The sequence below is a fragment of the Hemicordylus capensis genome, chromosome 5 (genome assembly GCF_027244095.1).
Source record: "Hemicordylus capensis ecotype Gifberg chromosome 5, rHemCap1.1.pri, whole genome shotgun sequence".
Taxonomy (NCBI): domain Eukaryota; kingdom Metazoa; phylum Chordata; class Lepidosauria; order Squamata; family Cordylidae; genus Hemicordylus; species Hemicordylus capensis.
The window spans coordinates 82,943,065-82,957,410 of NC_069661.1; the positions used below are offsets into that span (position 1 = coordinate 82,943,065).

Here is a 14,346-nt window from a genome sequence, read left to right on the forward strand (position 1 = left end):
ATTTGGGACCTTCTGCATGCAAAGCAGATGTTCTGCAACTGAGAAATGGCCTTAGCCCCTAAGGCAGGCTTTCCCAACCTGCTTCCCCAATGAATTGTGGCTAGGGATGCTGGGAGTTGTAGTTCAGCAACATCTGGAGGGCCGCAGGTTGGGAAAGCCTGCCCTAAAGGGAATATCTTACAACAGACAGTGCTCATATCTGGTCACCCATCCAAATGCAATTCAGGGCAAAACCTGCTTAGCAAAGGGCACAATTCATTATTGCTACTGCATGACACTTACTCAAGAGTAACTCCATTGCTCACATTAGATCCCCCCCCCATTTTTACAGAAGACAAACCTACAATAATTGTTCAAGAGGAGTGCAGTGGTGACCCTCCCTCCAGCATGGCACTCTGTGCGACCACACAAATAACTGAGAACACGAGTTGAAAGCTAAGATAAATGAACATTTCAAACCAACAGCAATGAGGATCCAAACTCAGTTCAACAGCTCAGTTCTCAGTATTTCAGCTGAAAGGAATATAATCATCACAGGGCTAGGAGCTGTCAGTGCATTCTATAAACCATCTCCCACAATCCTCACTTCTTTTGTTTGGTTTCCTGTCAGCTTTCCTTGGTAAAGGAAAAAAGTCCAGTTTGGGGTGCTGTATCACATTACAGAGCACCTTGAAGATGACAGACCCGTATAATCCATGCTGTTTTTATCTTCCAATTCATATGTGGAACATCCAATAGTTTTTGTTTTATATGGAGTCTATGTGTTGTTCCCCCAAACTGGAAAGGAACAAGAGTCATCTTACCCTTGCAGACTGTTATTTTCAGTCTAGATAGCAGGACAACCTGACAATGAAACCGCAGTGGCTTAATCATATTTTTAAAGGGTATTACTTACCTTCTCCTCATGTAGATGCTGCTAGGCTCCTTTGTGATCATAGAGGCAATGCTTCTGAGCTTCACCTTTGTGGGCATAGAGGCAGTGCTTCTCAGACAATGCTCCTGCACACTTCTCCACTAAACACCACACAGAACTCCCCTGTGTTTCTTAGCAAACTCTTGGCCACAAACTCCTGTGGCCTGTATTACTCCCTCAAGATAGCTGGACGCAAGCACTGTATCCTTTCTATATCTAAATAAATAAATAAATAAATAGGACAAGTTTCTCAATATTTCTACAAACAGTTTTGGCTTAAACACTACCCCAAGGATAATACAAATGTTATGTATCACCAGCCCCAAGTTATTTGTATACTTTTAAAATGTGGGACTTGCATTAAGTATGACAACAAATATGAAGTAAAATACTTTATAATATTTACTATTCAACTTTTTAATGGGAATTGGTAAAACAACAAAGAAGTCAGTGAGGAACATGTCATCCAACAGTACTATTGGCATTACTAATATAGAAATGAGTCTGGGCATCACATACCCCATAACCTTTAAATATGAAAACAGTCATTATAACATGAACATATAAAAAACATAACAAGAACTGCAACAAATTATAACAATGACTTGCCCATGCTAAATAATAAAAACACAACTAGCACAATTAATCACTGTGAGACTTGGGCATACAAACAGTTGACATGTAATTTATTTATTTATTTATTTATTTATTTAAACATTTTTATACCGCCCAAAACTTACGTCTCTGGGCGGCTTACAACAGAATAAAATCAAAGTTTGGTATCTTTAAAAAAATACATGCAATTAAGTATTTATTGGGAGCCGTGTTTCCCGCTCTTATTTCCTTTTATGGTGAAGCTACGGAAGGTTCCGGAATCTGGTCTCTGCTCATAATCCAAGTGTGATGCAGAGAGACTACGAAGAACTGATGTTTGTTCAAAATCCTAGACTGCTTCAGTTCTCGAGCCTTCACAATCCACAGGCTGTCCTTTCTTCAGAATTTTGATGGTAGGGTAACCACTAACATCAAAGCAGCCTGACACAGTAGAGGCGGATGTAGCATCTATTTTGGCAACTGGGATTGGAGGATCACTTTCTTTCAGTGTTTTGGCTATTTTCTCATATTCTGGAGCAAACTGCTTACAATGTCCACACCATGGTGCATAGGATTCTAGAAGCACAGTATCCTTGCCCTCAACAAAGGTATCAAAGTTCACATCATTCAGCACCAATATACCATTTTCCTCTTTTACTTCTGAATCATCGTCCTCAGTGTCATTGTTGTCGTCGTCATCATCTTCTTCTTCTTCATCTTCATTGGCAACAGATTTTCCACCTTGTTCCTCCTCCTCTTGGCACCTTCCTAATATAGCAAGCTGAGCCAAGCCCAGGAGCAGAGTTAGCAGACACACTTTCCTGATATCCATCTTTGCATTTGCTTCGCTGCCTAGTTCTCTTCCTCCTCTTTTTTCTTTCTTTTCCCATGTAGCACAGTGCTGCTGTGATTTTCAGTCACTGTTGCATTTACACAGACAATATTTTTCCCTTTCTTAGTTCCATGGGTTTTCTCAAAGATTGTTGAGGCTACCAGTCTTGAAGTGTCAGGCAATCCATCTGTGTTTGTTGTCTCAATCCAGAATTGATCAAGTCAAGCTGGAGGACCATTAGGAAGACATTATTTTACTTGGTATCGTTTTCCTCCACTATAGACTGTTACACTTCCACAGGATCTATGCATTTAAGCATATGATGTCTATCATGTAGCAAAATGATATCATTGGGCAGTGCTGAACAATTTTCTTGTAGGTGTAGGTGGATACCATTTGGTCACAGGTGTTTGCACCACATTTGGTTGCATTGTAACAGTGGATGATCTCTGGCTTTGACCAGATTGAGAAAATGCAGAATCACTGTGCATGGAAGATAAAAGTCAGTCAAGTTGCTGACTCAAATTATGATTCAGAGCTCTTCCCCATGAATACACATCTAAGCTGTTATGCTATTCTATTGCTTGTCAGAAGCCAAATGAAAGTGAAAGGAGTAGTAGAAGCAGATACCTGAGTTTATGTATGATTTGCCTGAGAGATAACATTCTCTTTCTGTGGAGAGACAAGAGAAATATTTTTTCATTTCTCTGGGGAAAGTATTGGCATCTCCTTCCCAGATCCTTCTAACCAGGTACCAGAGTGATTGTCAATGGCCTTCTAGAGTATTGATTGTTTTCATCAGGCCTTCCAGAGATTCTGTCCAGAGGTAACCTTTATGTAAATAAATTAGAAGGCTCACCTGATGGTGTGAGGTTGACCTTCTGCTGAGATAAGCTAATTTGGGTTCCTTGCACAAGGTTGTTGATCCAATAGGGTTGGGCATACTCCAGTGCCTGATTAGTTAAGCTTGTCCAACAGAAAATCTGCAAAGAGCTGTAAGTTAAATAGCTAGTTCTCACAGAACCTTTCTTGTGAAATAATTAATGAAAATATGCACTACAATTCATATTTATAAAAGAGCTGAATAATCCTGGGATATTATCTATCTATCTACCGTATCTATCTAATCAATCATTCATTAGATTTTTATCCTGCTTTTCACTAAAACAATCTCAAGGCTGTTTACAAAACATTAAAAAATAAAATTATAAAAGTTACACAATAAAATATTAAATTGGAATATAAAATACAAATCTAATTAAAAGTTTAAAAACATACACAATGAAACCCCTGCTAACTTGGCAAAGAGGCACCTTCTAATTTGGTGATTCTCTTTATTTAGCAGGGAGGGAGTAACTGGCCCTACCCTCCCCCAGCACAGTACCTCCAGTGACTGTTGCTGATGTCTATCTTGTATTTCTTTTTAGATTGTGAGCCCTTTGGGGACAGGGAGCCATCTTATTTATTTGTTATTTCTCTGTGAAAACCGCCCAGAGCCATTTTTGAAAGGGCAGTATAGAAATCTAATGAATGAATGAATGAATGAATGAATGAAATGATAAAATACAGAGCAGCAGCAACAAAAATAACACTCATATTAATGGCTAGGTAAAAAGCCAAGGTTTCACTTGCTTTCTAAAAACTGTGATGGAGACGGAGGAGTGGATGTCTACTGGAAGAGCAATCAAAGTTAGCACCTTAAATTGGACCCGGAAACAATTTGGCAACAAATGTTGCTCTTTCAAAATTGGTATAAAATTATCCCAGCAGGCAGCATCAGATAAAATCCTAGCTGCCAAATTTTGCACTAGCTGTAGTTCCTGAATATTCTTCAAGGGCAGCTCCACACAGAGCACATTACAGTAATACAGCCATGGCATGACTAAGGCATGAATAACTGTGGCCAGATCTGCCATCTCGAGAAAGGGAAGCTGTGCAAACGTACCCATGGTTACCATCTGCTCCTGAGCTTCCAAAAGCAGGGCTGGGTACAGCAATTCTCCCAAGCTGCACATCTGCTCTTTAAAGGGGAGTGCAACCCCATCCAGAACCAGTTGAATCCCCTGATCCCAATTGGCTCTCCTGTTGACCAACAGCACCTCCATCTTGCCTGGATTCAATCTCAGTTTATTAGCCCACATTCAACCCATCACTGCTCCAGCCCCAAACTCAGGATACCCACTGTCTCCATAGGATCAGGTGATATGAGTACTATGTCATCCCCAAACTACTGAGAAAAGTGAGGACTTGGTTGAATATAGAAAAGATATTAAATCTGTTCTCATGAGCAGCCTAACCCAGGTTAGGGCAGCCCAGCCTGGGTTAGGCTGCTCATATGCAACATAGGGAATCATGCGGATCCTGGCGCTGCCCACCCGCATAACCCCAATTTTCAGCCCAGACTTTAGCTGAGGTTAAGGACATGAGCATAGCCCTAACCCCGGTGCTGGTATGTGTTTGCAGCCAAGTGCACACAGAGACAGGGGCCAAGAGTGCCCATCTCATGGGCTATTCCCCAATGCACTGCATGGTGCATTGTGGGATACCTGGATTGTGTATCCCCCTGCATTGTGAGATGTGTACAGCAGCAGTGTGGATTGTATGGGATCCCAGTCCGCTCCCAGTGAAGGATCATTGGGAGAGGGAAGGTAAGTTTTGTGCAGCCTTCCCCTGCCCGTCTTCTCTGGCTTCCAGTTGTGTGAATACCCTTATTGTGTGTTCATTCTCCGTGCTTCTTTCTCACAAGAAATGGAACTAACAGGCTCTGGACTAAGCATAAAGAGTGATGATATTATTATGACAGCATTTTGTGGGGTTTCTTTTTGCACCTCAGCACCATGAGTGAATAGTACTTTCAGTTTCCTATGCAATGCAATTGGGTTTGGCAATATATAAGTATAGGCAAACCTTGTTATTTGTGGACTCTATTTCTGAAGTTTCAAGTATTTGCGGGTGTCTAATTGACACCCATTTTCATTATCTGCAGATATGAAAGGGTTCAAACCCATGTATCTGCATGGGTTCCAGCCCTTTAGGGCTAGAAGTGACTGCAGAGGTTGATACTGGCTACCATTTTGTAAGGAGGAGCCATTTTGTGGTTCATTTCTTTTTAAAAATCCCTCCCCCATGAATTTTCATGGTTTTGGGTGTTATTTCACATATTTGGAGGCTATTCCTGGGCACATGTAGACTCTGCGGAGCATGGTATAGTAAATAATTTCAACAATTTTTGCATTTTTTGCTATTTTTTATAAAACATTTTTGTCCATTCTGGAAGCTAGCCCCCCCCCCCCATTTCCCATAGGCATAATGCCTTGTTATTTGGGGTTTCGTTACTCATGGTAGGAGAGGAATGGAACCACTACAAGTAACAAGGTATGCCTGTATCTGCATTCATATCATTTGCTGTTTTAAACAATATTTCAAGGAGGTAGTGGATAAAACACCACTGGTTAATCTGATTAACCCTGACATAGAGCTTCATGGAGCCAGAGTTGCAGAATATTGAAAACAAAGGTTTTGGTTTTTGTTTCCTCCCACTTTTCAGATGGGGTATTATCTTCCCCAGTTTTCTTTTAGGATTAAATTTAGATTTCAAGATAATCTCCAATAAGCAGAAATCATAGTTATATCAGTATCTAAACTACATGAAATACTTCCCTGCATAAAGTCTATTTTCTTTTCTATCACATGAACATAAAAGACGAAACCTCAATTCTTTAAAGAAACCTACTAAAGAACTATTTCATTAGGCTATTATTTTTAAAAATATGTGTCACTCTTATTTCCTACTGTTCTGCTCCGTTCCTGAAGAGAAAGTAATCCAGCTGAACCCAAAGGGATTCTTCCACAGCTAACTTTGATGTTTTCTATTTATTAAGTGGCAATGACCACTTTCTATTTATTAAGTGGCTAGATTGATAAGTAAAGCAATCACCTTTGAGGAGTAATTTTCTAAGCTAAGAATGTTTAGAGCATGAACATATTCTGCTTTCCTTTTGAATTCTTCCTTAAATAAATGCTTCAAAACACAGTCAACTATTGATCTATTTTTGAATAAAAAGTTTTTTGGCATTTGACAATATGCTTTATCACTGAGAAGAAAACATGCATTTATCTTTTCCAGTTTGTTGTTACTTGACTACAGTAGAGTTACAACACTTATGAAAGAACCATTTGTACTCTGTTCAGAAAGGTAAATCTATGTAAATTCATTGACATGCTACTAGAATAGTAGAATAATTCTTTAGATTACCCATGCAGCATTTACCGAAAGGATATAGCAACATAATGCTATGGTAGTTATAGAACTACAATTAATCCATGGGTATATTTGTTAGCTGCTTATCTGTATACAGGAGGATCTCACTTTTTGCTGATCCAGCACTCGTGTATCCGCGGTCGGGTACTTAGCACCCAACCTTGGTATATGGGGAGGGGGAAGCAAAAAAAAAAAGGGTTAAAGCTGCACATCTGCAGGTAAGGGGTGGCCAGAAATGACCTTGGAGGTCATTTCCGGGAGAGATTGGAAGCCATTTTATGGCTCAAAATGGAAGCAATAAACATGATTTTTGGCTGATTTTCAGCCCTGGGGGAAATGATGCTGTGCCATAGAGTGTAGTAGGGCACCTTGAGAGGCCATTTGGGTGTGATTGGGGGGAATGGGATAAAACCCGTCATTTCTGGCTGATTTTTGGCAGATTGTTGGCATCCGGGAACATAACCCTCTGATTCCTATTGTCCGAATGCCCCATTATTCGTGGTTTCGCTATCCGTGCCCCCCTGTGGGAACCCCCACAAAAATGGGGTTCTCCCATACCATTTCATGAAGATGAAATGAGGAGCAAGTAAGAAGCTTGTTTAAGGCTGTGGGCTGGAGAAGAGGTGTTACAAGTTACAGTTAAATTGTACTAAAGTTGCAGAATGTTCTCCCACCTGGGCTACTGCTTCCTTTCCTGATCTCAATTAGGAATGCAAAATGTCAATTTCATCTCTAGCAAAAGCTGTTGCATAGGAACACTGGAGGAAAACTGAAGATCCAGAAGTATTTTTTTAGTTCTCTGCTGATAATGTCAATAAATTTAAGACAAGATAAATTAAGGTATATTGTTTTTATTTCCTCTTTGCATCTTTTCTAAGCAACAATAAAAGTTCTTTTTCTATCTCCTTTTTGAGATAATGGAAGAGGGATGTCAGCACTGAGGAATACATAGATAAGACTCATAGTGCTTTCTGTAGTTAGGCTATAGCAGCATTGGTACTGAAAATCCAGTGGATGGTTCTCTGAATGAGAAATGAATGGTACATTTCCCCATTTTACAAATAAGAAGTGAAATAAAATCTGTTTGCTGTGAGGCTCACATGAGAAACAGGAAGCATAAAGCCTTGACACACAGTTCACTGCCACATCAGGCGCGTAACAATGATAGGGCAAGGGGAGACAGTTGTCTGGGGGCCCCACTGCCTGGAGGGGCACCCCAGAGGCACCTCATGTGACTCCCCATTGCCCCCTGCCCAGCCCCATAGCCTCTCAACCACTTGCCCTCTTTGCCGTCTCTCCTGCTTGTTCTGCTGGCCCGCAATCGAAGCAGCAGGCAAGCTGCCAAGAGCTCCTTTTCTCCCGCCTCTCAGCTGATCGGCGGGTGGGCGGGGCTTCCACGGAGGCCTCCGTGTAGGCCGCAGTGAAGCCTGAACTCAAGTAGGGCCCAAGCAAGCCAGGAAGGAGGAGGCAGCCAGAGTGTTCTCTGCAGCAGAAGACTCCTTGCTGCCCTGCTTAACCCAGACCAGCATTTGCCAGGTAGAGTGTGAACTCCTTTTTGTGGTTACCTTTCCCGCCCACCCCCCCCATATATAGGGATCTGCTTGCCATAGGGCTTGGATATGGGGGTGGGGGAGGAGGGACCGAGAAGTCTCTGAATATTTATTTTGAAACAGCTTGGAAAATTTGCTGACTTTAAAAAAACTATCTAAAAAGTCCTATAAGTGGCTTGTTTCATGGCAGAAAATTGCAAAAACTTCTGGAACAGTATTTTATTAATTTTATTTATTCATTCATTCATTCATAAATGCACTTATGTTCAAGTTGTTTTGCAACCCAGAAGGTCTGAGTGAGAACTGTGAAGCATGTGTGGTGCTTTTATTTTATTTTTCTTGTGTGTGAACTGCTCCCCAATAACTTGCAGGGACTTCAGGGTCAATCTGGCCAACATGTGAATGCAGCACCTCCATTCCAGAGGAGATGTGTCTTAAAGGGCTTTAAAAGCCTCCTGTGAAAAACCTCCTGCAATCAAACTTGACTGAATTTGTTCAGAATTCTGAGAAAACAAACATAGGCTCACCCTGCATGGTTGAAAGTCTCCTTTGCTAATCTGCAGCGAGGGGCCCATTTTAATAATTCATCTTTCTAGTGTGTTCTAGGCATTAAAAGTAATACAAATGTATAGTACTCAATGTATATCACTATATATTGTGACATGTGCGTGTGTGTATTCAGTGAAATGTATTTGCAGGCAGCATACTTATTTTGGAATATCAGACTTAAATCCTTGGGGGCCTGGGGTGTGCGGGGGCCCTGGACTTTGAGGCGCTGGGGGCCCATTTTAAAATCTTGTCTCTGGGCCCACTCCAACCTTGCTACGCCCCTGTGCCACATATCTGCCTTGATTCAACTCACAAACAAATACCTTATTTAACTATATAGTACAGCTCAGCAATTGAACAGGCTTGTTGCATCAATGCTGCTTAGTTAAAACACAAAATGATTTTTTCCTTCCAGATCGGCTAGGATTGGGGGGGAAGGATACTTATATATTTTATGCTCTTCCTCCATCTAAATCTTTTTCAAAAATCTCTGTTTCACAAGTTTTGTTATTTTAATGTGTCTGCCAAGACCAGCTAGCAATCAAAACAACCAGTATGATAAGGAAATATCTACATTATACCTTAGTGTAGAAACTCTGTCATGGAGCCATAAGAAAAAGAACATTCAATAATGAGCATGAATATTCACTGAATAGTCTCAACTTCCAAGAATTCCTAAAAAAAAACCCCCAAAACCTGCTTCTGAGAGGCAGTAGGGTCCTTTCTCCTCTTGTTTGCAAGAGGAGCTTAGGAAGAAAGGCAAAAAGTCTTTCACAGTGCATTATGCTCTGTTACTCCATCCAATCCTAAATATGTTTCTTTGTCAATCCAATCAAACAAACTGAAGCCAATGCTGGGGGAGGGGGGAAACATGAGCACTGGATCACCTACAGAGGATGTCAGCCCCAAACTAGCAAAGGCACATCTTCAACAACAATTGCATGTGTGTGTCTGTGCCCTCAGCATTAGAAGTGCTGGTACTGGGAACAAGGGGAACATGCCCCAAATGTTTGGACAGGTCTCCTGGACCTCTACTCTGCCCCCTAAACTCTGACCTTATTTGGATAAAGCAGGAGGGAGTTCTAAGAGGGCTCATGTGCTCATTACCTCCTTCACTGTTAAGCTTCTGCCTTGGATTTGTAATTGAAAAGGAATAGGATGGAATGAAGTGCCTTCTCCCTACTTCCTTTTTCCATTTGCGTGCAAAGGGGAGATGGATATTTGCACTTGGGGGTTGACTCTTTTGGTGTATGAAGCCATTGTGCACAGCTGGAGTCAAAGGGGCAGTAGGTGGCTGTCATGCCCAGCAGCAACACAGTTTCTGGGTTCAGTGGAGAGAATGATGTTGGTGATCCAGGAGAAGAAGGGACCTTTCTGTGGAGATACTGACTGTGAGGAATTCGATCTCAAAAGAAGTCCAAGTGACTGCCTCCCCCCCGCCCCGCCCCGCCCCGCCCACCAACCGCATGCTATGCTCCTTTACGTGTTTTGTTAAAACCTAGCTTTTTCATTCTGCCTTCAGCAGAGGTGGTACTACTTGGTTGGAGGCTAGAGATACTGGCTATGCATTTTTTAATTCAGATGTCTTTTAAATAAAATAAATAAATATGATGCACAATTGTTTTATTGTGTTTCTATAGTTTGCTCTGTTTTGTTCAATTGCCAGCTGTTTAGGCTTTTCTTTGGTGAGAAAAACAAGAAATAAATGGTTTGAAATATATATAGATTAGTAATTAAGTAAGTAAGAACTAAAGAGTGCTAAAGTTTGCCTGGGATTTTCATAGTGTGCCTCAGTTGGTAGAGAGAGAAAAGAGTGTTAACAATGGGTCATACATTTGATTTTTGCAAAGAAATGGCACAGATGTACTGGGCCTTTTGCATTTATTGATCTTCTGCCCCCATGTTTCTTTTCTCTGTACCTGTGTGTGTATATTTATCTTCCCACTAGAAATAGCAGATCATGCTATCTCCAGTGAGACTGGAGACAGTACACCTGACAAAATGGGTTATATACCATGATATCCTATCCCACAATACATCTCTTAAGTTTTTAAAGTGCCAAATAACTCTTGCTCCTTTTGCCCACCTACATATGTAAGGGCCGATTATGGTTCAAGTACCAAGGATAAGGCATTTTTTATTATTGTTTTATGAATTTGAAGGCTGAGCTCTGGTTCTGAAAATTTTCTCCAGGCACGGCACCTTAGTCTTAAACATGCAACTTTTACAAGGCCACTAATTACACTGATGGCTGAGCAGACACTTAAAGGAGGATTTTTTCATATCCAAAGCAAAAACAGACATAATACAACTCCTTGTGCAAAATCTCATGGATCATAGTTATTGGTGAATTTTTGTCAGAGTTGTTTTACATATTTCAATCCTTCAGTTGTATAAAGGAGCCTAGAGCTCAGATTAGCAAATTTAATAACCACTATGTCATGTTCCCATGCTCACAAATCTGGGTCTTTATTCATAGTCTTGCCTTGCCCTTCCATATCACTTTATAATGTCCATATCTTGATTATACTCATTGGTGTTCAGACTTCTCGCCTGCATTCTTCCCCAGAGGCACTCTCTTACCCCTGGACTTTTGGGCCAAAGACAAAGGCTTCTACACCCCCTGCCCCACCATCCTCTTTCATTTGTCCCAGGTGGTGTGGTTACCATGTTGCACCATGCTGCCGGCCCACACTGACTGTGCGGCTGAAAATGACTATGACTTGCGATGGGCACTGAGTGTGACCTCTGCTTTAGAGACGAGGGTGAGTGGTTGGGGACAGTGGGGAAAGAAATATGTAGGATGGGAATATGTTGTGTGTTGAAATGTTCCTGTTTTATATTCCTACATTCTTGTGAGTTAAGTTGTTTTTGTGCCCTCAAGAGACCCATATGTTAAAAAGGCTGCATGTGTCATGATGTGTGTGTGTATGTGCGTAGGGGGATGATAAGTAACTTGCAGTGGGGTGGGGGAGCTAGTCCAAGGATCAGGGGTACTCCAGACTATGCTTGCCCATGTGCCACCAGCCAGCACCCAACGCTGCCCCATTGCCCACCCTTGCCACAGTATCCACCACAGGCAGCAGGGTGGGCAGGTAACGGGGAGGGCACACTTGTCCTCCTTGCTGCTATCTCTACCTGCCACAAAGCAGCAGTGGCGAGATGGGCAGGTCTTCTGTCTGCCTGCCCTTCTTGCTGCTTTCATTCACTGCTTTTGCGGTGAATGGAGGCAGTGGCGAGGAGGGTAGATGAGTGAGCAGAGAGGTATTCCTCATGCCTGCCCACCTGTGACACCAATGCCGCTGTTGTGGGGAGGGGAAGAGGGCAACCCCAGGTCTCACATGACCCTGGCTGACACCGCCCCTGGCAGCTTTGCGCACTAAGTGGGTGCTTAGCTTGCTTATTGGGCCGGCTGGCCCTGATTATGCTCAGGGTCAGTCCAAGGCTCAGGGATGTCCCAGGCTAAACTCACCTGGGTGCCCCTCGCATGCCTGGGTGCCCACCCTTATTACAGCCTCTGCTGCAGGTAGTGGGCAGGACTGTGGCTGGCTGACAGGAAATGCACGTCTGCCCTCCTCACCTCCTCCACCTCTCCCTGCCACTTTGTGGAGGCAGCAAGGAGGACCCATCTGCCTACTCAGCCACCCCACTCTCCCTGCACGTAGAGTGGGTGGAGGGTGGGTCCTAATCTGTCACTGTCCCTGCTCCTGCAGGCTTTACCAAGGAGACAAGTAAAATTTACTCAGCAGGCTTACTGGGCGGGTCAATCCTGACTCCAGTAATTGTTTCCACTTTCATGTCACCCCACTTACTCCTTCTTCTGCCCCGCCTTTTGTCATCCCAACTAGTCTACCATATCATTTCAACATTCTCCTCTCGACTTTTAGAGTAATCTTTTAACATAAAAAGCAAAACAGTTGCTATGACTTTATATCCCACGGGCTTCTTGTTGCTTCCGTTTTTCCTACTCTAGAAAGAGCTGCTACAATCTGTCTCCGAGAGACTTTTCCTTCGTCCCACACAGTCTCTGTTTCCTCCTTGCTCCCTATCAGTCCTCTCCTCCTTTTTCTACAAAGACCCTGTCCTTCCTCCCAACAGAAACCGCCGTGCTATTCCATCTGCTCCTCGGAACAGGCTTTATCCCTTTCTCCTTGACTCCATTGACACCTGCTGGCATGCACTTCAAAGCCCCGCCCCCTCCTTATTGCCATCTCACACGCCAAGAGAGAACGAGCCTGCTTCTGGGTCACATGCCTTTCCCCATCCTTTCCGAAGGCGTTTTTGTGCCCCATTCACAACCTTAAGCTCCAGGCTGAGAAGCGAGCGGTGGTATACCTTTAAGGCACGTGAGTGAGAGAGAGAGAGTGCGCGCGAGAACCCCTGCCGGCTCATCACTAAAACCTCTCCATTAAGAATTGCAAACTCGCCTCCTCCGTGACTAAAGGGCGTTCTGGTGGGAGTGCTCCTCCTGAGAGGGTTAATGAGGGAAGAAGCAAAGACCAGCGGCAGCCTGGAGCTTGCCGGCTAGGGAGGAGGAAAAGAAGCAGCAGCTGCACGCAGCACTTGGATTTGGCAGACCCCAACAGCAGCCCGCTACACGCTGGTTCTTTGCTTCTGCAGGCTGTGCGTGTGCCCTACCTTGCCCTGCCCGCTCAGCCCTTGGCTGCTAGGAGGAGAGCCGCTCACGTCTCTTCACGGGCACCTGGAAGGAGCAGGAGCCCTAAGACGCGCCCGCTGCTTCCTTTCTCTTCTTGTCACCAAACCCTCTTGCTCCTTCGCCGCCGCCGCCGCCGCCGATTCCTAACCCTCGTTTTCCCACCTCACCCACGCCCGGGCAAATAGGAGGTATAGCCGGCCACAGCGCTGCTGCCGAAGCTGCAAGCGAGCAAGGAGTGAGCAAGCACGACTCTCTGAAGAGACCGAGGTGGGCAGGAAGGGCGGCGGGAAAACCATAACTGTCTGCCACTATCTAAGCTGGGCGCCAATAAGAGAGGCTGAGAAAGCATCTTGGGGAGCGCAAGCGATAGGATCGGACGGCGGTCGCTGGGCTGATTGCTGCTCCTCAGCGCGTCTGAGGCTGCGAAGTTCAACGCAAACGTGTTGCTCGCCGCTGGCAGCTCCTACCTGCGCCGGTGCGCCCCGTGATTGCGGCTCTTGCTGCGCTGCTTTGCTGGAGCCCGGGTTGCGGCCACTCTTCGGATGGTGGCTTTACGTTGCGTGCCCTGAGCCTGGCGCAAACCCAGCATCCAGGTAGGTTCCTCTTTGGCTTGACTGCTCTGCAAAGAGAGGTGGGAGGGATTTCAAGGGAATCTTTTCTGTGGGGTTTTCTTTCTTCCTAGGCGGAGAGAGTAGATTGAGTGTCAAACTTTGCCTCTGACTTGTAGATGGCTCTCCCCACCCCCAGCTTCCCTCCTCCTCCCCTACGCCTGTCTCAAATGGGTGCGACTGCTCTGGGTTAAAGCGCTCGTGTTCTAGGAGGAGCCAAGATGCTTCTCCGTTGTAGGAGCGTTTTGAGTCCGCTGTTATATAGCCGTCCTGTTTGAATAATTGGGCTTCGCTGCTTCAGATTTTCAGATAGAATTCTCCGCCTTGCTTGTTGCTCTTTCATAAATTCCCCTGGATAGGCAGGCATGTTTAGAGCAGCAGG

General features: G+C 44.0%; 2 protein-coding genes and 1 long non-coding RNA gene across 23 annotated transcripts in view; 1 reads left to right on the top strand and 2 right to left on the bottom strand.

Annotated features, from left to right (window-relative positions):
- Positions 1-1,848: 1,848 nt before the first annotated feature.
- LOC128326202 (protein disulfide-isomerase A4-like) lies at positions 1,849-2,389 on the bottom strand. The gene has a single exon (XM_053252643.1). It carries the CDS (start codon positions 2,337-2,339, stop codon positions 1,857-1,859), a length of 483 nt encoding a protein of 160 aa, XP_053108618.1. The 5' UTR covers positions 2,340-2,389; the 3' UTR covers positions 1,849-1,856.
- Positions 2,390-2,681: 292 nt separating this feature from the next.
- Positions 2,682-14,082, bottom strand: LOC128326208 (uncharacterized). Its single transcript, XR_008307891.1, has 3 exons — positions 13,824-14,082; positions 3,199-3,322; positions 2,682-3,011 (listed from the first exon to the last, which is right to left on the bottom strand). It is a non-coding gene; the product is annotated as an uncharacterized LOC128326208 (long non-coding RNA).
- Positions 12,912-14,346, top strand: part of TENM3 (teneurin transmembrane protein 3) — a 2,371,016-nt gene continuing 2,369,581 nt past the window's right edge. For 9 of the 21 annotated variants that reach the window (XM_053252610.1, XM_053252608.1, XM_053252605.1 and 6 more), the window contains exon 1: positions 12,912-13,949. The gene's annotated coding sequence lies outside the window, so the exon portion shown is untranslated. The remainder of the gene's footprint in view (positions 13,950-14,346) is intronic. The other 12 variants (XM_053252621.1, XM_053252622.1, XM_053252623.1 and 9 more) reach the window with 4 other exon arrangements.

Excerpts from the sequence above, each read along its gene's own strand:
- LOC128326202 (XM_053252643.1), bottom strand. The coding sequence starts at position 2,339 with ATGGATATCAGGAAAGTGTGTCTGCTAACTCTGCTCCTGGGCTTGGCT.